The following is a 25,666-nucleotide window of genomic DNA, read 5'->3' as shown; positions in this document are numbered from 1 at the left end:
TGGTGGGCCCATGTCTAAGGTTTTCTGGTGGTCCCCTGGCACCCCAGTCCGACATTATGCTTGTGTTGCTGTAAATAAAAGAGTGATGGACGTTTTAAGGGCATGCACAGAATTTTTTGGCTACCCAAACAGATGGGCACCATGGTTGCTGAGGGTTTCCTTGTCCTAAGTAAGTAAATGCAACTGATTGCAGAGTTCAGTTACTTTGCAGAGTAAATATATCATGGCTAATGCTGCCAAAATATACATTTTTTCTCTGTGAATTAGAGGACACTAATCATAAATACAGTAAGAACGTCTTCGTTTGTACAGTAGAAAAGTGAAAGCCCTTCCAAAAATGCAGGTTCAGCCAGTAAAGTGTAGCTTATACTGGTTGTTGAGTTACAAATATCATATTACTATTAAATAGTTTTCTATAATATTTAATCAAGAAAGTGAGTGCCTAACCAAAATATTTAGTACAGGCCAGCCATAATAGGAAGTATCTCACTTTCAGCTTGAGTTGTTTAATTTGCGTATTAGGGGCATACAAGTGTAACTTGAAGTCTAGACTTCTTATACTGTATGATTATGAATTATAAACTGAAAAAGAAATGTTAATACAAATGTGTTCTATGGCTGGACACTTTACATAAACGCAGTCACACTGTTTTTTAGGGGAACTATTGTGAAAATCAAAATTTAATATTAGCTTCAGCATTCTGAATTAAGGCATTTTCTAAATACAATCAATTAAATATTGAGTACTGTTTCTGAAATAATCAAGTTTATATTCAACTAAAGTTGATTATATCAGAAATTGATTCAATTTACAAAGTTTCTTATTTCTGTATGATGAAGCTTCTATTTAACTTTCATTTTCATGATAATACCCCTTTAAGGAGTGGATACAGGGCACTTGAAACCAATAGACAGGAAAATCAGAGAGCAGAGCTTTAAGCAAGCCACACACACGCCACACACTTAAAGAACTAGTAACACCATTTATTGAATTCAACCCCAATTAGTAAACTTACTTTAGTAATAAAATGCTGTATGATTTTCAGCACATGTATGCTGCCCAGGTAACCTTGACCAATATTTATATAAATAGCATCTAAAAATGTGATACTTAGAGGAAGGTTTTTGCTTATCACAGTGCTACCATCTGTTATGCCTTTAGAACATTCAGAGATCCCAACACAGATCGATAATGATATGGGGATATTGTGGCCATACTTGTCATACCCCTGCCCCTTCTGGCCGTGACTTACTCCAGTTCTGCCTTTGCTTCTTTAGACTTTAGATGATCATGTATTTGGATAGAGCAGATAAGTTAGGTCTTGTGTCTCTGACAGTGGGAAACTTACATGTTACTGTGGGAAACTGGGGATAAGGGCTTAAATCAAGAAGACAAGTATGGAGGAGTTGACATCTTTACTAGACTTAGTATGGCTGCATCTAGGCCTCAATATTAGGTGAGGTTCCACAAGGCTGTGCATTTTGGTAGCCAAGTATAACCTGTGTGCTGAGCTATTAAGAGCTGCTACAGTATATTTGGAATCAATGCTATATATCTTGGATCATTTAGTTTCATAGTACCTACAGCTTACACAATGCTTTGTCAAGAGAATGCCACAAAATATTTGTACTTATCTTGCTGCCTGCTTTATTGGAACCACAGGGGACTTAGTCTGGAGACTCATTTTTATTTACAGTTTCTATATGATTGCATTCTCTTTACAATAAGTTTATAAGCAGTGCAGTGTACACTGCATGAAGAACTAAAGGCCATCACTCAAAGGGAGAGCTGATGAAAAGCTTTTCCTGATGGGGTGAAAATTAAAGATACAGAAATTAAACAATAATCCAACTGCAAAATTATCAAATAAAATGTAGGTGTGGTTTTACCGGCCAACATGCTAAGTGTCTTAGACAGAAAAGTACATATAAGTCTTTCTGTGCTGGTGTAATACTAGAGCAGTAGGTAGCCAGGGAGCTAATCTGGACTTTTAGTAATCTGGATCATTGCCAGCTCTGGCCCTGAATATATTTTGTATCTTTACATGGTCACTACTTTTGATATGGATCAAGAATTCTAATTAGTTGTTCAGGGATGTTATCTGCAAGTGTAACCTATGATGGGCCAAGTGAATATCAGAATGGCAAGTCAAGAATAATGTACCATTATTACAAACCATCCAAGCTTCCATTTTGTGCAGAGCTATTTTCTTGCTGGTACTAGATTGGGCCTCGTAGGGTCTACCAAAGAACCAGACATTGAGGGTTTGCTATACGCGACAATAGATGTCATGTAGACCTATTGTCAAAAAAACAAAGAGCTGATGGAAATTGGACTGATTAACAGTTGGCAGTGAGCAGTGGCAACTGAGAGAAACTCTTGATATAGGAATAAAATGAAAGGATAAGGGAGCAGGTTGTTGGATCTGATGACAGATGTTAGTTCGGGCTCTCTTTGAGAGTTCTGGATGATAAGGGTGTGCTATCACAAACTTAAAATATTGTATGCTGCTATTTTGAGTAGACAGGGACACGTGAAGTCTTAAGTAGGGTTCATCACTAGCTTAATGTATAGAAAATAATGTAAGACAGCTCATTTGTATCTTGTCTTTTTACCCTCTCTTTTATAAAGCTTGCTCTCTCTTTTTTGAGAAATATGTCCTCAATAAAGGTCTGAAGTCTTATGTTAAAAAAATAAACTTTGGACCCATGATCCATTCTGATATCTTTATTCCTCTCAACTGGAGCAAACTTTAAATTTGTAATTAAGTGACTTACTTTGACTTTAAATTATGATGAGTATTAGACATAACAACAGAGTTTTTTGGCTTTGTGTGCAATAATATCTTGAATGCAAGAGGTTGCCAGTCAAACCACAATGCTTCTAGATATAATATAGCACTACACTAATAATGCTTTCTTGTGTCTAGAGGTGTTGTGGTTATCAAGACCCAAAGGGCTCGTTGGAACAGTACTAGCATACAGCCTGTAGATAAAGCCTTAAAATACAGTCGAATGTTTTGAATCTCATTTTCATGCTTCTTAAAATAGTAACACTTATGTCAGTACAAAAAAAGAGCCCCTATTTTTTAACAAGAGAAATGCATCATCAATGCCCTGGAGAAGTCAACTGTTCTATTTTTCCTTTGTTATTTTCTAGACCATAGCTGTGTAAGTGAGTTTTTGAAGCATTCGATTAATAGTAGAAAGCTCCATTGGATCACAAGTTGAAGTCCAAAGGTCCCTTCCTTTGAAATATATATGAGATGAATAATTTTCCACTGGGAATGACGTAGATGCTATTTTCAGGCTCCAACATACCTGAGAAACAAGAATGCATTATGAACTAGAGAAGGGATAAAACTTTGACAGATTGGAGATAAGTAATGATCAGCATGCATCTGCTGTTTACAGTGAATAGAACTGGGAACAGGGTCCAGTAATGGTTTTACCACTGTTCTTAGTGAGAAACAGATTAGAATATTTGGATTTGAACATTTATAAGTGCTATTAAGGTAGACATTCTGGTATTTTGTTGTATTCTGTTAGTATTCTAAAATGCGTAATTGTTCGTTGAATTTATTTTGCTTTAAACATCATTATTTTTAAGATCCTAAACCAGGCATTGTTAGCCTATGGGTCCGGACCCAAAAATGGGTGCCCAAACTATTAATGGTGGGTTTCCATGATCACTATTATTATTATGAAAGTTCATCCTTATCCTCATCCTAATATAAAATGAGGCGCATGGCTGCTTTTATCGCGTTTGAAGGGGATTTGTTGAGTTAAACGGATACTGTCATGGGAAAAAAAAAAGTTTCAAAACACATCAGTTAATAGTGCTGCTCCAGCATAATTTGGCACTGAAATCAATTTCTCAAAAGAGCAAACAGATTTTTTTTAAATTTAATTTTGAAATCTGACATGGGTCTAGATATATTGTCAGTTTCCCAGCTGCCCACAGTCATGTGATGTGTGCTCTGATACACTTCAGTCACTCTTCAATGCTGTACTGTAAGTTGGAGTGATATCCCGCCCTCCCTTCCCCCCATCAACCCATCAGCAGAACAATGGGAAGTTAACCAGATAGAAAGCACATGACCTGGCAAAATGACCTGAGATGGCGCCTACACACCAATATTACAATTAAAAAAATTATACTTGCTGGTTCAGGAATGAAATTTTATATTGTAGAGTGAATTATTTGCAGTGTAAGGAGTGTAATTTAGAAATAAAAACAACATAATAAAAATCATGACAGAATCCCTTTAAGTTGGATCCCATGAGTTTACTTTGGTATGACAGAAATATAAGGGTACCTGCTATTATAAGGAACACAGTAGTTCAAAGGCTGGAGGAAGAACTTAGCCAAGTAGTACTGGTACCCAAGGCCACCCGTTCTGACCCCTAGTTCTGACCCTGGTTGGGGTGTTATTTCACTGATTCTGCAATTCTTGTAATTACTCTACTTTTTATATCATTTTTATACTAGTTTTTTTTTAAAAAAAACATGAGGCATAACAATGCTGACAAGTCTATTTAACAAGATGCTCAGGCACCATTTTGATCAGTTTGAGCAGCCAGCTTTAAAACATGATCTCAAATTACTTCTTTTTGCACAAAAACAACAAGTACTATAAGATCAATTAAACCACTGACCACCACTGGGTCTGCTGAATGGAATGTAACTAATAAAATTAGCTGTAAGGATTAATGTTATGGGATTATATATTACAAATGCTTATTTAGCCAGTTTGCAGCATTGATGCCTTGTTTTAAACATCAGTTAAAAGCTAGGTTTCTAAACAATATAAATAATATCCCTTTAAGTGGCGGGAGGGCACAGGAATTAAATCTGCATTAAAAACTGACAACACCAACTAATACAACAGCAAGGGGCAGATTTATCAAGGGTCGAATTTCGAGGGTTAATAAACCCTCGAATTTGACCCTCGAAGTTAAATCCTTCGAATATCGAATTAGAAGGATTTAGCGTAAATACTTCGATCGAACGATCGAATAAAAATTGTTCGATAAAATCCTTCGAATCTAACGATTTTAAGCGCTCAATCAAAGGATTTTTATTCGCTCAAAAAAAGCTTAGAAAAGTGCTGGGGAAGGTCCCCATAGGCTAACATTACAGCTCGGTAGGTTTAAAGTGGCGAAGTATGAAGTCGAAGTATTTTTTAAATAGACAGTACTTCGACTATCCAATGGTCGATTCGATTCAATCGAATTCGATGGAATTTGACCCATTCGATGGTCGAAGTATCCAAAAAAATACTTCGAAATTTGAATTTTTTTTCATTCGAACTCTTCACTCGAGCTTAGTAAATCTGCCCCCAAGTGTGTAGTAACGTAGAGGTCTGTTTGGTAAATCTGCGAATCAAGAGCTGACAATTTCAAGAGATGAACATGGTAAAACCAAGACATGAATGATATGACAGGGCAGTAAAATCTGCAGGTTATATAGGTTTTATAGAGAACATAGTTTATAATATGAACGGTATAGTTTTTGAGAAATGCTGATTTACAGCCGCCTTTATATGAAAGGTTTATTGAAAGAATAAGAAACCTACAGGCCTTTTAATGTACTTTTATTCCCAGTATCCTACAGACAGGTAAAGGCTGCTGGGTGATGGAGAGATTTCTAGTATACCAGTATCTGTAGTGCAGTAGGTTGTCTGTCACGGGTTTATTGCATTAAAGAACTAATCAAATACAACAGTATCTCTTGGGGGTGAGTAGGGTGATGGAAATTGTGGGTCTGTTGGAGAGCAATTCCCTGATATATTGTGTGATGATTTTCTAAATATAGTTGTCCTAAATACTAGTTATAGATGAACAGCCTTGAGAGGAGCAATTATATAAGAGCCAGCCCTGCCAAGTGTCACCATTTGCTTAGTACATCTGCACAGTGTCTCTTGTACTGACCTATGCTAAAATAACGAGGCTCTGCCAACACTGTCGGCCTTAACTCATTCTTATAGTGAATTCAGGCATTTGCATCATGGGCACCTAGAAATGTGTCCTCTTGTTCTCTAGAATGGCAAATACCTTGAATTCATCAGTGTAAAACATAACGATCTGCCCATTTACCTGCTCCAGCAAGCAGAATAGTGCCCCAGTGATTAAAGGAAAAGTATACCCCCCGAACAATATAGGTCGCTCATGTGTAAAACCCTGCTTCATGTAAATAAACCATGTTCATAATAATATACTTTTTTAGTAGTATGAGATATTGGATAATCCTAAATAGAAAATTGCCATTTTAAGAAATAAGGGCCACCCCCTGGGATCATAGGATTCACGGTGCACACAAACAAACCAAACATGTTAGGTCACATGAGCCAATTAACAGACAGAGTTGTGTCTTTTGCTTCCACATTTCTTCCTGTTACAGATAGAGCTGTAGTATTTCTGGTCAGGTGATCTCTGAGGCAGCACAGAAACTATCATGAAATGGTGGTTCAGGGCAAGAGATGTAAAAGGGCAATATTTATTTTGGTAAGATTCATTAATATGCCACTTAACTTGATATACACTATCTGTTGCTTAAAGGGATCCTGTCATCGGAAAACATGTTTTTTTTCAAAACACATCAGTTAATAGTGCTGCTCCAGCAGAATTCTGCACTACAATCCATTTCTCAAAAGAGCAAACAGATTTTTTTATATTCAATTTTGAAATCTGACATGGGGCTAGACATTTTGTCAATTTCCCAGCGGCCCCCAGTTATGTGACTTGTGCCTGCACTTTAGGAGAGAAATGCTTTCTGGCAGGCTGCTGTTTTTCCTTCTCAATGTAACTGACTGTGTCTCAGTGGGACATGGGTTTTTACTATTGAGTGCTGTTCTTAGATCTACCAGGAGCTGTTATCTTGTGTTAAGGTGGCCATACACGGGCCGATAAAAGCTGCTGACAGACCGTGTCGGCAGCTTATTGGCCCGTGTATAGGGCCCCCCGACGGGCTTCACCAATCTAGATCTGGCCGAAAGTCGGCCAGATCCCGATCGGATGGGACAGAAAATCCCGTCGGATCGCGGCCGCATCTATTCGTTGATTCGGTCCCGCGATCCGACCGCCCGTTAGGCATCGTTAGGATCCGATCGTTGGGCCCTAGGGCCCACGATCGGATCAGCCCGATATTGCCCACCTCAAGGTGGGCATATCGGAGGGAGATCCGCTCATTTGGAGACATCGCCAAATGAGTGGATCTCTCCATGTATGGCCACCTTTAGTGAGCTGCTATCTGGTTACCTTCCCATTGTTCTTTTGTTTGGCTGCTGGGGGGGGGGGAAAGGGAGGGGGTGATGTCACTCTAACTTGCAGAACAGCAGTAAAGAGTGATTGAAGTTTATCAGAGCACAAGTCACATGACTTGGGGCAGCTGGGAAATTGACAATATGTCTAGCCCCATGTCAGATTTCGAAAATGAATATAAAAAAATCTGTTTGCTCTTTTGAGAAATGGATTTCAGTGCAGAATTCTGCTGGAACAGCACTATTAACTGATTCATTTTGGAAAAAAATTTTTTCCCATGACAGTATCCCTTTAAGAATTCATTTTGGGGGCATAGTTTTCCTTTAAGGTAATGTACTCAAAATATCAAATATCAAAAGAAAAATGCTATATGAAAGACAAATGGCATCAGCAGCAAGTCCCATGACAATACTATCCAGTCATGGTGCCTTATTTTCAGATATAGGTTCAGATCTGTCCCCAGTGCAGTAACTCCATCAAGTAAACTACTTTGATTCATTTCAGCTCAAGTCACTTTTTTAGGGTCCACCATGTGTGGGCGCCTAACAAGGTTACAGCCAAGTTCCCTATCCACTACCAGTATTTATTAGTTATGACAGGGATCCCCAACCTTGTTTTACCCATGAGCCACATTCAAATGTAAAAAGAAGTTGGAGAGCAACACAAGCGTGAAAAAAGTTTGTGGGGATCTAATTATGGGCTGTGATTGGCTATTTGGTAGCCCCTATGTGGAATGGCAACCTACAGGAGGCTCTTTTTGCCAGTAAGTCTGGTTTTTATGTAACCAAAACTTGCCTCCAAGCCTGGAATTCAAAAATAATCACCTGCTTTGAGGACACTGAGAGCAACATCCAAGGGGTTGGAGAGCAATATGTTGCTCGCAAGCCACTGGTTCGGGACCACTGAGTTAATAAATTCTGACTGTTGTGCTACCCCAGACATGTTGGTACTGTTGAACCCATAGCAAGAGTATCCTAAATCCACTATTCTCTTGTATTTTAGTTTATCTCTCCCCTGCACTGGAAAGCAGCTCTGAATGGGTCTCAGCCTGCTGAGAATTTACTGTTTAATTGTGTGCCGTCCATGTGTTCTTTGTTTATCTGTTCTACCCTCTGATACTCCTACACTACCCAGTCTGTCTGTCTTCCTTTCCCCACCTCTTCTCCTGTTATGTAATGTTTTGCAGTTGGCTTATGCACCAGGCTTGCAAATTTAAGGGAAATATCCTTCAATCATTGCAATGATATTTAAAGTTTACAGGGGAACAATTACACGTATTGGGCAAGGGCCCTAAGGAACCAAGCAAAAAAAAAGTGGATATTTATAGTATTGCATACCATAAAATAGGCTAAGATGCAGTGTAAGGAAAAAAGACTTTGAGGACTAGTTTGGCCAGTTAAAGGGATACTGTCATGGGAAAAAATTTTTTTTCAAAATGAACCAGTTAATAGTGCTGCTCCAGCAGAATTCTGGACTGAAATACATTTCTCAAAAGAGCAAACACATGACCAGGGGCAGCTGGGAAATTGACAAAATGTCTAGCCCCATGTCAGATTTCAAAACTGAATATAAAAAAAATCTGTTTGCTCTTTTGAGAAATGGATTTCAGTGCAGAATTCTGCTGGAGCAGCACTATTAACTGATTCATTTTGAAAAAAATATTTTTTTCCCATGACAGTATCCCTTTAAGCAGGCAAGCCAGGGTATGCTTCACCTTTACTGAATTCTGGCCTTATTCATTTACCCTGGTTTATTTGAGCAAATATATTTTGCCCAAAATGTATTGCTTTTTGATTTCCTCTTGTTGTGTCTAAAAAGAAGATGCATTCAAACTTGGCAATCAAGTAATGTTCATGTGTGCTAGTAGTTATTCATTTACTGTACTGTCTGTATATATATCAAAAAGTTCTTTGGGTGGGAAGGTACACGTAAAGTAACGTATGGATTTTTTATTTCGTGTTAACTACAAATGCTACATAAGTCTGGCTTCTGTGCATTCTGCCTTCAGTAGCAAAGCCAACATGTACAAGAAAAAGTTATAACTTCTGCTGAGAGTCTAACCCATGTAAGTGTTCACCTATAAAGTTTTCTTGAGGCCCTTTTCTCAATCATATGATTAATATTATATTATGGAGGTAATTGTATTTCTCGTTTCCATATCACTTGAAAGAGAGGAATGAATATGGGATTGTAGCCTTTAACTCCATCTGCTCTCCAGGCAGAACACTGCTACATGCTAGATCCTTGCAAATGCTGGAGGTATAGGTTGTCCAAACTGAACTAGACCTCTCACTTTTAGAAGAAATCTTGGGCACCAGTGCTTCTTCAATAGAAACACCTGATTTACTGAAGAACAAACGTAAGCAATGAAAGCACTTCACTTATTACTAGTATATATCAAATCTATACATGGGACTCAATAACTTATTCATGCTCACTAAATACACACTGGATCATACCTCCCAACATTTTGGAAATAAGAAGAGGGACTAAAAAAGTTGACGCGCGGAAATGTTTGGGACCATAACCATTTTTGTGGCCACACCCCCTAATTACCATGTACAAAATTTTGAAGGTTATGAAAGTTTGAACATATTTCTGTGTTTTTTTTCAGTTATAACCGTTTTGCTATTGAAGGTGAATTTCCCTTTAAGCTGTGAGTCTAAGTTCTCCTAAGAGACCTGTTTATCTAAATTGTTACAATGACTTATTTGCTTATCTCAAAATTGTTACAAAAGTATCTTAGTTGCACCGGGTGCCTCTTCTGGGCTCTCTGCCAAAAGCCAATTAAGTTAGAAACTTTGTATCTTTTTCTGGATGTTCAGTGCAGAGAAAGTCAGGACATTTCAGTACAAACGCGGGACTGCTGGTTGAGCTGTCAAAAGCGGGACTGCTTCATTCAGTTACATTGAGTAGGAGAAACAACAGCCTGCCAGAAAGCAGTTCCATCTTAAAGTTCTGGCTCTTTCTGAAAGCACATGACCAGGCAAAATGACCTGAGATGCACCTACACACCAATATTATAAATAAAAAAAAATACACTTGCTGGTTCAGGAATGAAATTTTATATTGTAGAGTGAATTATTTGCAGTGTAAACAGTGTAATTTAGAAATAAATGGTACATTATAAAAATTTCCTTTAACTTTTTAAACTGGCTGTACTGTGAAAGGTACCCTGGTGCAAAATAGGAGTGAAACGTGAAATTTGCAGTGGGTTTTTTTCTATTTTTTTTCTTCATTTTTACAGTGATAAAAAGCAAAATTCTCGTCTGAATAAGATGTTAACAATAAAATTCAGCAAAATAATCTGTTCCATGTATATGGTGACCCATTGTGTTGTCCTGAAAACCTCTGCTATAAAAACAAATCTATAGGCTAAAAAGTAACGAAAACAGGAAAAATTCTAACCCTGAAATGTGCTAATAAATCTGCCCCTTTCTATTAATAGGCACAATATACAGATGTTATATGGAGCTTTAATAATCTCATACGGTTTTAATGGGATTGTCCCTGTTGTTTTATGTAGTGCTTCTTTCCTGCAATAAGACAACTAGCATGAATTGTGCCTCCAATTATACAGTAGATTTGTAACCACCGATTTTACTATCTTCTCTAATGAAGCTGCTTGGCATTTAGTCCCAGGATGTTTCCTAGTGCAGAGATCTTCTCCAGCAGATTCCTAAATTCACCGCTAGCGTGCCTTCTGATGCTTCAACATTTCCTAATTTGGTTAGGGCAGATTGTGTTTTTAAATCGCATGTTACTAAAGCTTTCTTTTTCATCTCTGTCATGTCTGTCCTGCCATATTCCAGAAATCTAATAAAATGCTTTTTTTAAATTCTCCTTTGTATAATAAAAAGCTGATAAATGTTGATAAGGAATTAAAAGACGGAATATATATATATATATATATATATATATATATATATATATATATATATATATATATATATATATATATATATATAATATCAAAACTGGGGGGTTGTGGGAGCACTCTAAAGGCTTTAAAGTATATATACAAGTATAATAAATGCTATTGCATATGTACCCAAAACAGGGGTTATTTTGTTACAAAGTTATGATCATAAAATTGATAAGCCACCATACCACGTCAAGGTAAACCCCGAATGGCGGTCCCTAACTTGTTTTATATTTTATGTGCATTTTAGCATTACCTGTAATCAATGTCCATTGAACGCTGTTTTTTCACTGAGGGCTAAATCCTCCTTTAAAAGCCTGATTGCTGGCTGGGGAGGATTTAGCCCTCAGTGAAAAAACAGCGTTCAATGGACATTGATTACAGGTAATGCTAAAATGCACATAAAATATAACAAGTTAGGGACCGCCATTCGGGGTTTACCTTGACGTGGTATGGTGGCTTATCAATTTTATGATCATAATTTTGTAACAAAATAACCCCTGTTTTGGGTACATATGCAATAGCATTTATTATACTTATATATATATACTTTAAAGCCTTTAGAGTGCTCCCACAACCCCCCTGTTTTGATATTATATATATATATATATATATATATATATATATATATATCATCAGTTATGGTAACAAAAATCATAGCAGCACACTTTCAATTCATTGGAATTTCACTGTAAAATGTAATGAAGGCGATGTCAAAGAGTTCAGGGGTGTTATGGGTAATTCTTGCTAATAAAAGGAAGGAGAAGCCATGTTCTTTCTCTTTGACTACACTCCAGGCTGGGTGGTTGTTGCTGGAGAGCCTGAGGCTAGTGATGGGCGAATTTATTTGCCAGGCGTGAATTCGCGGCGAATTTGCGCGTTTCGCCGCCAGCGAATAAATTCGCGAAACGGCCACGAAAAAACGGGCGCCGGCGTCGAAAAACGGGCGCCGGCGTCAAAAACGAGACGCCGGCACCGTTTTGCGAATTTTTCGGCGAAGCGAAACGGCGCAAATTCGCCCATCACTTCCTGAGGCAGATGGCCTCAGGATAAGCCTGATGATATAAGAAGCCTCAACAAAGTAGAAATCAGAACTTTAAGGTATGGAGAATATGCGAATGGGAGTTGAAGAAAGGAACCCAGTGAATGAGGGCTTGTAGTTTGTGATGTTAACACTTGTTATAGCATATTCCAGGAGAACAAGACAGATTGGGTAGCAAGAATGAGCAGTTAACAGTCCACTAAGGAGAAACAGCAGTGTGGAACTGGCCCACCGGGATACCAAGAAAACTCCCGGTGGGCCCTCATGCTCAGGGCTGCCAATTGTCCTGTGCCCGATGGCTTCTATATTTTATGGGGGGCCTGGCCGTGCTGCGTTTCCTGGATTTTTTTTTTTAACAAAACCTTTGGGCACTAATTTTTTTTTTTAACTTGGGGAGCCCTGGCCACAAATGTTTTTTTTTTTAACTTGGGGGAGAAAGCTGGCTACCAAGGGTTTTTTTTTTTACTTGTGCCAGTCCCTTGCCACCAATTTTTTTTTTTTTTACTTGAAGTGGGGTGTTTTGGAAGAAAAGCTGCAGGCTGCTGCAGAGGCAGAAGAGACATCTCGTCGCAAATATTTTCTGTTTTGGTAGCCGAGGATGAGTAGAGTATAACAGTGCTTTATTAGCAGGTTCATGCAGCCATTACACTTCAACAGTAACTTCAACTCTAACACCCCAAGCTGTATACTGTAGAAAGTACTGAAAATTCTAATGGTGGTCCTGCTCATGCTGCTAAATATTTGGACTATTTCATGGCCATTCCCTATTTCTATGACTACAAAGAGGCTAAATAGATGGAATAATCGATTATAGTATGTATTGTATGTAAAGAGACTAGGAGAGTAGAGGTTGAGTGAGGAGAGGAAGAATAATAGTGTGGGGATAATTTCCCAGGTGACAGTTTGAGTAGGGAAATCAGTGTGTTGGGGCTCAAGGCAGCGTACAAGACTCCCTAAAGAGATTCCACTAAATATTCGGTATGTGGGGCCTGACACCTGTGCCTGAAGAGCAGTTGAAGTTAATCAACCACCATGTCCACAGCGCTAACGTAGTTCAGTCCAAGTTCCTTCCCTGCTGCTTGGGAGGAAGGCAATGGAACTAGCTTACCATTCAAAATAACATAGCGGTCATTTATGACAGGGAATGTGATAGAATAATGTAGGGAAGACACAATAACACGCACTACAATAATGTATTATAACGGTCCCAAAAGGTCCCTGTCAAAAGCAGAGTGTGTCCCGTTAATTTGAATTGGAAGTGGTAGCAGCTAGAGAAGGGTACTTTGACTGCAGTGGGTCTCCATGTGTCGTAGGCCTTACATTACAGAACCCAGGCCATATTTGGAGATAATTATGCAGTAACACCCTGGTAACGTATATGATTGTGAGAAGGTCGCTTCAATCCTATTTTTATTCTGCAAAGCCCTTGTTTGTTAAATCATTATGTGTTAGAAATTTGTGTAAAGCACTGCACGACTTGCATGGGGGACGCAATTAAATAATGTTTGATTGTTTTAATTGTACTAGACCAATAAAAAGTTTATTGACTAATAATTGATATTAGGGATGTAGCGAACTGTTCGCCGGCGAACTAGTTCGCGCGAACTTCGACTGTTCGCGTCCGCCGAATGTTCGCGAACGTCGCGCGACGTTCGCCAATAGGCGTTCGCGTCAAAAATCGTTCGACCATTCGACCATTCGATTCCTTCGATCGCTAAAATCGAAGGATTTTCGTTCGAATCGAACGATCGAAGCCATTGGATTGAATGAAATCATTCGATCGAATGGCTTCGATCGTTCGATTCGAATGAAAATCCTTCGATCGAACGATTAAAATCCTTCGATCGTTCGAATCGAACGATTTTCGGATGTTCGAAGTTCGCAAACAGTTCGCGAACTGTTCGCATTTTTTGCCGGTGTTCGCGAACGGCGTTCGCGAACATCAAATCGGCGGTTCGCTACATCCCTAATTGATATAGGTAACATTTTATTCCCATGAGAATCTCGTTTCAGCAGTACTTTTTCTATAAGAAATTAAGGGGTAAATTTACTTACCTCCGCCAGCGCTGGCTTCACGCACATCGCAACACTTCGCCAGGAGTAAATTCGCCTGGACAACGCTAATTCATGAAGATCCAAAGTTGCGCACAGGGTACAGAACGCTTGCGATGTTGCGCTAGTGATAATGCGATCAGCAGTTCGAAGTTACGCTAGCGTTGGCTAATTTGCATACGGCGTGCAGTTAAAGTACAATGGACAATGTTGCAGCAAATACATGACACTACACAAGGCCAGGGAACCTTAATAAAATAGAGTTGTTATATTGCCCTACACATGTGCCCACTGTATAGTTTATGTGCCATATGTAAGGAAATGTAGGGGGGAAGCCGGGTACCCTAAAAAAATAATTACGCAGTTTTGCAGGCTATCGCCCTGAAAAACGAAAATACGCCAGCGTTTTTTGGAATTTAGAAAAAATTTCAACAAAATTTCAAGTAAGTCCAATCTACTCCATTCGCTTGCGAAATTACGCCAGCGTTAGCCACTTCGCCCTTTAGTAAATTTGCCCCTAAGTGAACTTTGGATAAGCTCATATATTCTATATATATCTAACCTCTGTGTAGTTTCATGTGCTCCTCAAGCCATGGGTGAGCTGCAGTCCAGGGATACTGGGAGCCATTATATTGGCATTTAAATAGTTGTTTTCTTGCCCAGTGTTTCCAAATGTATTTAAAAAAACATACATTATATAATCCTTTCAAGTACAGTGCCCCCAGAAGATTCCAATCTCCTCGCACTTTATTGTGGGAAATTGTACCATAAAAAACACTAATACCTGTTCCCGAAAGTCTGGAACTACAGAGCCGCTCACATACATTGTTTAGACTTTCCTTCCAGAAACTGTCATCTACTTCTTCCTGTTATATTTTAGGCAGATATTCTTTTCAGACCAGTCCAGTTGCAGATTATGCCAATAAATTAAGGGACGTGTGAAGCATTTTATATGGTATATATAACAAAAAACAGGCACAGTGCTGGGTTCCTTTCTCAGTGCTTGGCATTACAGGTATGGGATCCATCCTCTGAATTACGGGAAGGCCATCTCCCACAGACCCCATTTTAATTAAGTAATTCACGTTTTTTTAAAATTGATTTTCGTTTTTCTCTGTAATAATAAAACAATACAGTAGCTCGTACAGGATCCCATGCTATAAAGTAATTCTTTTTAGAGGCATAACAATCCTTTTGGGTTTAGGGGCTTATTTATAAAAATCTGAGTATTTAAATAAAAATAGTGGCGCAAACTAGAATCCACAATTGGACCTTATTTATTAATAAAAAAGCACATTTTAATCGGATCAGGGATAAACTCGATAAAATCGAGTGAAAACCTGAATTGTGTTTTTTTTTAAGGTTTTTCCTGAATCGATCTTTTTATTGGGCTTCTTCCCGAAAAGCCCGAAATTTTCAGATTTTTGCCTGAGAACTCCAAATTAGTTGTTTAATTCCAGCTCAGACCATAGAAAATTCTAAATAGAATAGAGACCTCTACCATTGACTTATATACATATATATTTCCCCACTAAAAATTCAGATTTTATAGTAGAAAAAACTTTTTCAAGTTTTTAACATTCGGAATTTAATAAATAACTCCCTTAATGTTTTAATTAAATTTAAGTAGACTTAAATGTATGGAGATCCAAATTACGGAAAGACCCCAGGTCCCGAGGATTCTGGATAATAGGTCTCATACCTGTACTTAGCTTTTGCTCTGATATGCTTTAAGGTACATGACAGTTTCCAGGAGTTTTAAATTTATTTGCACATTTCTAATGGGATTTGAATCTCTGTGAATCATATCATATGAATTAGGGGTGAGTCCTTCCATCACTCATTTCATCTCAGTTTATTCTTGCAACAAATATATGAGCCCTTTATCAATTAAATACAAACAAACTGTAGGGAAACTGTGCCCACTACAGTATGTACAGGGCAAGATACAGGCACTCCCCCCCCCCCCCATGTACAAGTGCAAGCTGAGGGCCTTTAATAGAAGGAAAACAGTAGGGTGATCTTGCACACTTTCACTAGTACAAAGGGTAGATCTAGCTGAGGGGCAGGTGATGCGAGTCCACCCCCATAAGGCCTTATAGTAATTCTGCATATGGATCCATTGGTTGGGAAAAGGTTAGCAGATATTAGTGCTTGTGGGTCCAGGTGCTGGTTGGTTGGACTCTAATTATGCTGCTGGTGCAGAGTAGAGTCCTGTGTGGAACCAATTTGTTCCACACCCGGACCCTCAACCCACATACTTACCCGCTTTGACTTGCTACCAGATCCTACCCGCAAGTACCCGCTGACCATCAAGAAACAGGAAGTGGTGTCATTGTAAACCGGAAGTGACATCATTGGAAGTTGGCGTGATCAGAAAAAAAGGAGTAAAACTTGCTATTGAGAAGACCTGCGACCCAAACTGCGTCTATACCCGTTCCCGAAACTTCTACCTGCAACCCGCAGGGTACCACAGGTTTTTGCGGGCAACCCGTGGGTACCCGACCCGCTGCAGGACTCTAGTGCAGAGAGCATACATGAGTGACATAAGGGTGTTCTGGGTATGTGGTTAGGCTTACCTATGCCTAGGTTCATCGTCATCCACAGCACATGCATCTGACAAGTGTCTCCCTAGACTGAAACACAAAACCATATAAAACTTCTGCAGGGACATTAAATAATGATCTGGTCAAGCCTATATTAGTGATTTCATGCTGATGCTTCTTTGCTGTTGGGGGCAGAATGTCAAAGCATCAACTAACATCATTTTCATCTGCAGATTTGGGAAGGTCTGCAGTGACCTGAGCCCACTTGTTGTTTTTGGACCTTCTTACAAAAATGTCTGCCAAATCAAATTGGTGCTTGAACCCAAAAAATTCTTAAAACTAATAAGTGAAATCATGTTACTACACATAAAATAGAGCTTATTCAATGATTATGGAATGTTGGGAACTGGCAGGTTTTAGGTTGGCAATCCTTGTTTTTTTTTTTTTTAGAATTTGTCTCATGTAGGGAGCCCCGGCCTTCCGCCATTCTTCTTTTCTATCCCTGGCCCTGATCATATGCAGTGTTCTCCTCAAAAGAGATTGCTCTACAGTATATTGATCTTTCTGATGAGTCATCAGTAAATAAGCACTTTGAGACCATTAATATCTTTTCTTTTTTCCTATATGTGCCAGATGAGGATCATTGATTTTCCAAAAACCTTTGAATCGGCGATTGGGGTCGTTACTGGAAAATGTTGATTAATATGGGCCTCAGGCTTTCCCAATGGTAGAGCCACTCTATAATTGAGCTCACTGTGACACCCAAGAGAGCTCAATGTTATAGAGAACTCCACATTGTGAATATGTACAAATGAAAGAAATATGCTAATAAGACTTCTTGAAAAGAATTATGAGATGGTCGAACGTCTATGTTAAACTGTAGAGGTCACTTGGTGTAGTGTTGGTGGGGTAGGCCAAAACTTTTCTTATCATTGGCTATAGGACAACATTAAGTACAGGGACCTGTCATGGCCTGCATTCTCCACCATTGTGCTCTCATTTTTGGGGAGGAACACATAACATTTTTCATATTGTGTACATTTTGCAATGAGATCATAATCAAAAGGTTAATTATCAATTTTTATATGATTAATCAGGGACTGTTTTTGTTTCTTTCCAGACCAAACCAGTTGCATTTGCTGTTCGGACCAATGTTGGCTACAGCTCAGCGCGAGATGACGAGGCTCCTGTTCCAGGCATGGCCATTTCATTTGAAGCTAAAGATTTTTTACATGTCAAAGAAGTAAGAAAGTAATATGTCATCAACTTAAAAAAATGAAATTGCCACTTAGTATGACTCAGCATTATCATTTACAGAAATGTTGAAGGAGGTGTGATCATTTTTATAGTTATTCCAGCTAATCTTAAGGGTAAAATGTTTTATTTGGCAATTCTATATTTATTTATTTAACAGCTTTCAGTTGGGGTGTGAAAATAAGTTGCTAACTAATCTCACTGCATTTTTAGGGAGGTAAAAGAAATATGATGGTGCAGAGATCCTGGAAAGCAGATATCTCAAGTATCATGTGTTCATCATCCTTTTTAGCATTTGTTTTACATTGTGACATGTGACAATGACCTAGTTTAAGAAATGGGGGCAGATTTACTAAAGGGCGAAGTGGCTATTTGCTAGCGTTACCACCTGCAGGGACATTGCAAATTTACTAACGGACGCAGGCGCCATTTTGATATTGGTCATTCGCACTCTATCGACAGGTGCAATTTCGCTCTGGCAAATGAACATAACTGCGCAAATTCACTAAAATGCGGATTTTACTGAGCGTTACCTCTTTCGCCAGACATGTCTTCGCCAGCTCAGACCAGGCGAAGTGCAAAGGAGTAGCTAGATCTTCTTCAATCTTCTATCACATCATATCCTGTGAATGAAAATGCATCAAAGTTCAAAAACACTGGCAACTTTTCCTTTTTTCAGAGTGATTGCCTGCAAAAGTCCTGAAAAATTTTTTTTTGTAACCGGTCTCCCCCATACATTTTCCAACATATGGAACATTAACTTTCCAGTGGGCTCATGTGTAGGGCATTACAATAACTCTATTGTCTATAGGGATGTAGCGAACGTCGGAAAAAAAGTTCGCGAACATATTCGCGAACTTGCGCAAAAATGCGAGCGGTTCGCGAACGGTTCGCGAACCCCATAGACTTCAATGGGAAGGCGAACTTTAACATCTAGAAAAGACATTTCTGGCCAGAAAAATGATTTTAAAGTTGTTTAAAGGGTGCAACGACCTGGACAGTGGCATGCCAGAGGGGGATCAAGGGCAAAAATGTATCTGAAAAATCTGCCTGTGTGTGCTTGGAAGAGATAGTGTAGGGGGAGAGCTGTTAGTGATTTCAGGGACAGATGATAGTAAGCTTGCTGGCTAGTAATCTGCTTGATACTGCTCTGTATTGGAGGGACAGAAGTCTGCAGGGATTTGAGGGACATTTTAGCTTAGGTAGCTTTGCTGGCTAGTAATCTACTGTTCTCTTTAAACAACTGCCATACGTTGACCTTGTAGGCATTGTTTGCCCAGTTTTTTTGGACGCAGCCACTGAAGCACAGTTGCCAGAAAAAATATGCCATATAAATGCTGAAAATAGTAATTTTTCGCCATACGTTGACCTTGTAGACATTGTTTGCCCAGTTTTTTTGGACGCAGCCACTGAAGCACAGTTGCCAGAAAAATTATGCCATATAAATGCTGAAAATATAAATTTTTTTGGTTGCAGCCACTGAAGCACAGAGGCCAGAAAAATTATGCCATATAAATGCAGAAAATATGCATTTTTTTGGTCGCAGCCACTGAAGCACAGTTGACAGAAAAATTATGCCATATAAATGCTGAAAATATAAATTTTTTTGGTTGCAGCCACTGAAGCACAGAGGCCAGAAAAATTATGCCATATAAATGCAGAAAATATGCATTTTTTTGGTCGCAGCCACTGAAGCACAGTTGACAGAAAAATTATGCCATATAAATGCTGAAAATATAAATTTTTTTGGTTGCAGCCACTGAAGCACAGAGGCCAGAAAAATTATGCCATATAAATGCAGAAAATATGCATTTTTTTGGTCGCAGCCACTGAAGCACAGTTGCCAGAAAAAATATGCCATATAAATGCTGAAAATAGTCATTTTTTGCCATATACGTTGAGTCAACGTATGGCAAAAAATTACTATTTTCAGCATTTATATGGCATATTTTTTCTGGCCTCTGTGCTTCAGTGGCTGCGGCCAAAAAAACTGGGCAAACAATGCCTACAAGGTCAACGTCGTTGACCTTGTAGGCATTGTTTGCCCAGTTTTTTTGGCCGCAGCCACTGAAGCACAGAGGCCAGAAAAAATATGCCATATAAATGCTGAAAATAGTAATTTTTTTGGTCGCAGCCACTGAAGCACAGTTGCCAGAAAAATTATGCCATATAAATGCTGAAAATATAAATTTTTTTGGTTGCAGCCACTGAAGCACAGAGGCCAGAAAAATTATGCCATATAAATGCTGAAAATATAAATTTTTTTGGTTGCAGCCACTGAAGCACAGAGGCCAGAAAAATTATGCCATATAAATGCAGAAAATATGCATTTTTTTGGTCGCAGCCACTGAAGCACAGTTGCCAGAAAAATTATGCCATATAAATGCAGAAAATATGCATTTTTTTGGACGCAGCCACTGAAGCACAGTTGCCAGAAAAAATATGCCATATAAATGCTGAAAATAGTCATTTTTTGCCATACGTTGACCTTGTAGACATTGTTTGCCCAGTTTTTTTGGTTGCAGCCACTGAAGCACAGAGGCCAGAAAAAATTAAACCAGTAGGGTTTGCACCCTAGTTTGTAACGGTGGCGGAGGGAGGAGGAGGACGCTAAAGGACAGCTGTGTGTGGAGTTATGAGGCTTGAAGAGAAGGACAGCTGCATAGAAGTCAGAACAAGTCTTCCGGCGTGCAGTAACCCTCCGAGATCCACCCCTCATTCATTTTAATAAAGGTCAGGTAATCGACACTTTTGTGACCTAGGCGAGTTCTCTTCTCAGTTACAATCCCTCCTGCTGCACTGAAGGTCCTTTCTGAGAGCACACTTGAGGCTGGGCAAGACAAGAGGTTCATGGCAAATTGTGACAGCTCTGGCCACAGATCAAGCCTGCGCACCCAGTAGTCCAGGGGTTCATCGCTCCTCAGAGTGTCGATATCTGCAGTTAATGCCAGGTAGTCCGCTACCTGCCGGTCGAGGCGTTCTTTGAGGGTGGATCCAGAAGGGTTGTGGCGCTGCCTTGGACAGAAAAACATTTGCATGTCTGACGTTACAGACTGGCCAAAGGGCTTTGTCCTTGCAGGTGTGCTCGTGGCAGGATTACTGGCACCTCTGCCCCTGGAATGTTGATGAGTTCCTGAAGTGACATCACCCTTAAAAGCATTGTACAACATGTTTTGCAGGCTGGTTTGTAAATGCCGCATCTTTTCGGACTTGTGGTATGTTGGTAACATTTCTGACACTTTATGCTTGTACCGAGGGTCTAGTAGCGTTGCGACCCAGTACAGGTCCTTCTCCTTAAGCCTCTTGATACGGGGGTCCTTCAACAGGCATGACAGCATGAAAGACCCCATTCTCACAAGGTTGGATGCAGAGCTATCCATCTCCGCTTCCTCATTATCAAGGACTGCATCATCCACGGTCTCCTCCCCCAGCCACGTACAAGACCAGGGGTCCCCAAAAGGTCACCACTAGCCCCCTGGGAAGCCTGCTCCTGTTGGTCCTCCTCCTCCTCCTCCACAAAGCCACCTTCCTCCTCTGACTCCACTTCTGGCACCTCTCCCTGCGTTGCAGCAGGTGCCTGGGTTCGTTCTGGTGATTCCGACCAGAAATCGTGCGCTTCCAGCTCCTCGTCACGCTGGTCTACAGCCTCATCTGTCACTCGTCGCACGGCACGCTCCAGGAAGAAAGCGAAGGGTATTAGGTCGCTGATGGTGCCTTCGGTGCGACTGACCATATTTGTCACCTCTTCAAAAGGTCGCATGAGCCTGCAGGCATCGCGCATAAGCACCCAGTAACGGGGGAAAAAAATCCCCAGCTGTGCAGATCCAGTCCTACCACCCAGTTCAAAAAGGTACTCGTTGACGGCCCTTTGTTGTTGCAGCAGACGTTCCAACATAAGGAGCGTTGAATTCCAGCGAGTCTGGCTGTCAGAAATCAAACGCCTGACTGGCATGTTGTAGCGCTGCTGAATGTCAGCAAGGCGTGCCATGGCTGTGTAGGAACGTCTGAAATGGGCCGACACCTTTCTGGACTGGGTGAGAACGTCCTGGAATCCTGGGTACTTGGAGACAAAACGTTGGACTATTAAATTTAACACATGTGCCATGCAGGGCACATGTGTTAAATTGCCTAGTCTCAACGCTGCCAACAGATTGCTTCCATTGTCACACACCACTTTTCCGATCTGCAGTTGGTGTGGGGTCAGCCACCGATCGGCCTGTGACTGCAGAGATGACAGGAGTACAGATCCGGTATGGTTTTTGCTTTCCAGGCACGTCATCCCCAAGACAGCGTGACAACGGCGTACCTGGCACGTCGAATAGCCTAGGGGGAGCTGGGGGTGCACAGGTGTGGAGGAGGAGAAGGAGGACCCAGCAGCAGAGTAAGAAGAAGAAGAAGACGAGGTAGAGAGCGATGGAGGAGTAGAGGTGGTGGCAGAACCGCGTGCAATCCGTGGCGGTGACACCAACTCCACTGTTGTTGTTGAGCTACCCATTCCCTGCTTCCCAGCCATTACCAAGTTCACCCAGTGGGCAGTGTAGGTGACATACCTGCCCTGACCATGCTTGGAGGACCATGCGTCAGTAGTCATATGGACCTTTGGCCCAACACTAAGTGACAGAGATGCGGTAACTTGGCTCTGCACATGTTGGTACAGGTGTGGTATTCCCTTTTTAGAAAAAAAATTGCGGCTGGGTACCTTCCACTGCGGTGTCCCAATTGCTACAAATTTGCGGAAGGCCTCAGAGTCCACCAGCTGGTATGGTAAAAGCTGGCGGGCTAAGAGTGCAGACAAGCCAGCTGTCAGACGCCGGGCAAGGGGGTGACAGTCAGACATTGGCTTCTTACGCTCAAACATGGCCTTCACAGAAACTTGGCTGGTGGCAGATGACTGGGAATGGGAACAGGTGGTCAAGGTGGAAGGCGGAGTGGAGGGTGGTTCAGACGGGTCAAGGAGAGCAGAGGTAGAGCAGTAAGATGCTGGACCAGAAGGAGTGTGGCTTTTAGTTTGCCTGTTGCCTTTGAGGTGTTGCTCCCAAAGTGCTTTGTGCTTGCCGCTCATGTGCCTTCGCATAGAAGTTGTACCTATGTGGCTGTTGGGCTTACCAAGGCTCAGTTTCTGACTGCACTCATTGCAAATTACAATGCTTTTGTCAGAGGCACACACATTAAAAAAATCCCACACTGCTGACTTTTTGGAAGTGTGCGATCTGGCGGTAACAGTAGAAGTTGGCGGAGTTGGCGGTATTGGCGGCAATGGCGGGTGCGTTGGCCGGCTGAACACAGGTGCCGATACATGTTGTTGCCCTACTGATCCCTGCGGGCTGTCCTCCCTGCTTCTTCTAAGTCTTATTCTCCTACTGCCTCTCTGACTCTCCGTCTCTCCATCTGAACTACCCTCCTCTTGCTCTCTTCTACTAGGCACCCACAAAACATCAATCTCCTCATCATCATTCTCCTCAGATGCATCAATTTCTTCTGACACATCACAGAAGGAAGCAGCAGCGGGGACCTCCTCCTCATCACTCATTATGTCCATCTCTATCGTGTTCTCTGCCAGAATTAAATCTGGTGTAAGGTCCTCATCTCCTTCATCTTCTTCTGGCAATAATGGTTGCGCATTACTCAGTTCAAGAAACTCATGGGAAAATAACTCCTCTGACCCCAGTGAAGAAGGGGCACCGGTGGTGGAGGAAGTGTTACGTGGGGTGGCCATAGCAGTGGAGGATGAGGAGGATGTTGTGGTAAAGTTAGAAACGGTAGAGGATGGGGTGTGCTGTGTAAGCCAGTCAACTACCTCTTCAGCATTTTGGGAGTTCAGGGTCATTGGCTTTTTAAAACTGGGCAATTTGCTAGGGCCACAGGATTGCATAGCAGCACGGCCCCTAGCACGGCCTCTGCGTGGCGGCCTGCCTTTGCCTGGCATTATTTTTAAAAAAACAACAACAACAACAAAAACTCAGTTGGTTTTTCTGGAAACGATAATACACACAGCTAGATGGCGGGTTGAAGAAAACAGTGTGCAAATAATGCCTACAAGGTCAACGTATACACTACTACAGCGGTGGATACGGATTACGTAAAATATATTATGGCTGCTTGAAAAAAGTCACTCCGGTGTTTTTTCTGGAGACGGTAATATTATGGATATTTAGACAGAATGTGAACAAGGTCACACAGCTAGATGGCGGGTTGAAGAAAACAGTGTGCAAATAATGCCTACAAGGTCAACGTATACACTACTACAGCGGTGGATACGGATTACGTAAAATATATGAATGCTGCTTGAAAAAAAGTAACTCAAGTGGTTTTTCTAGAGACGATAATATTATGGATATTTAGACAGAATGTGAACAAGGTCACACAGCTAGATGGCGGGTTGAAGAAAACAGTGTGCAAATAATGCCTACAAGGTCAACGTATACACTACTACAGCGGTGGATACGGATTACGTAAAATATATGAATGCTGCTTGAAAAAAAGTAACTCAAGTGGTTTTTCTAGAGACGATAATATTATGGATATTTAGACAGAATGTGAACAAGGTCACACAGCTAGATGGCGGGTTGAAGAAAACAGTGTGCAAATAATGCCTACAAGGTCAACGTATACACTACTACAGCGGTGGATACGGATTACGTAAAATATATTATGGCTGCTTGAAAAAAGTCACTCCGGTGTTTTTTCTGGAGACGGTAATATTATGGATATTTAGACAGAATGTGAACAAGGTCACACAGCTAGATGGCGGGTTGAAGAAAACAGTGTGCAAATAATGCCTACAAGGTCAACGTATACACTACTACAGCGGTGGATACGGATTACGTAAAATATATGAATGCTGCTTGAAAAAAAGTAACTCAAGTGGTTTTTCTAGAGACGATAATATTATGGATATTTAGACAGAATGTGAACAAGGTCACACAGCTAGATGGCGGGTTGAAGAAAACAGTGTGCAAATAATGCCTACAAGGTCAACGTATACACTACTACAGCGGTGGATACGGATTACGTAAAATATATGAATGCTGCTTGAAAAAAAGTAACTCAAGTGGTTTTTCTAGAGACGGTAATATTATGGATATTTAGACAGAATGTGAACAATGTCACACAGCTAGATGGCGGGTTGAAGAAAACAGTGTGCAAATAATGCCTACAGGGCAAATAATGCCTAAAAGGTCAACTTATACATTACTACAGCGGTAGTAAAATAAAAAAAAGTAAAATAAAAAAAAATGAATATTAAAAAAAAAAAATTAAAGTTGGTGCTGCTGAACTACTAGGAGCAGCAGATTAGCACACCAGTCCCACTCCCCAACACTGCTAGACTAATAGCACTGGGCTCTTATAGTAGTAGTAGTAGTAGTAGTAGTAGTAAAACAACAAAAAAATAAATAAAAGCAGTCCTTACAAGGACTACTGTTATTGCAGCAGTCAGCAGATGAGATCAGAAGCAGGACAGCTGCCCACTGCAGCTACATACAGAGCACTGCAGTAGAAGGTAGATTACTAGCCAGCAAAGCTACCTAAGCTTAAATGTCCCTCAAACCCCTGCAGACTTCTGTCCCTCCAATAACAGAGCAGTAT

The 25,666-nt window shown here is 40.5% G+C and overlaps 1 protein-coding gene across 10 annotated transcripts in view; it reads left to right on the top strand.

The window, feature by feature from the left end:
* cacnb2.S (calcium channel, voltage-dependent, beta 2 subunit S homeolog) overlaps positions 1 to 25,666 on the top strand; it is a 186,561-nt gene that overhangs the window by 127,871 nt on the left and 33,024 nt on the right. For all 10 annotated transcript variants that reach the window (XM_041567433.1, XM_041567429.1, XM_041567434.1 and 7 more), the window contains one exon: positions 17,946 to 18,068. In XM_041567433.1, the coding sequence (XP_041423367.1) occupies positions 17,946 to 18,068 (123 nt within the window). The remainder of the gene's footprint in view (positions 1 to 17,945; positions 18,069 to 25,666) is intronic.

This window comes from Xenopus laevis, chromosome 6S (assembly GCF_017654675.1).
Source record: "Xenopus laevis strain J_2021 chromosome 6S, Xenopus_laevis_v10.1, whole genome shotgun sequence".
NCBI lineage: Eukaryota > Metazoa > Chordata > Amphibia > Anura > Pipidae > Xenopus > Xenopus laevis.
The sequence above is the reverse complement of the archived record's forward strand: the minus strand, read 5'-3'. Positions and strand labels throughout refer to the sequence as shown.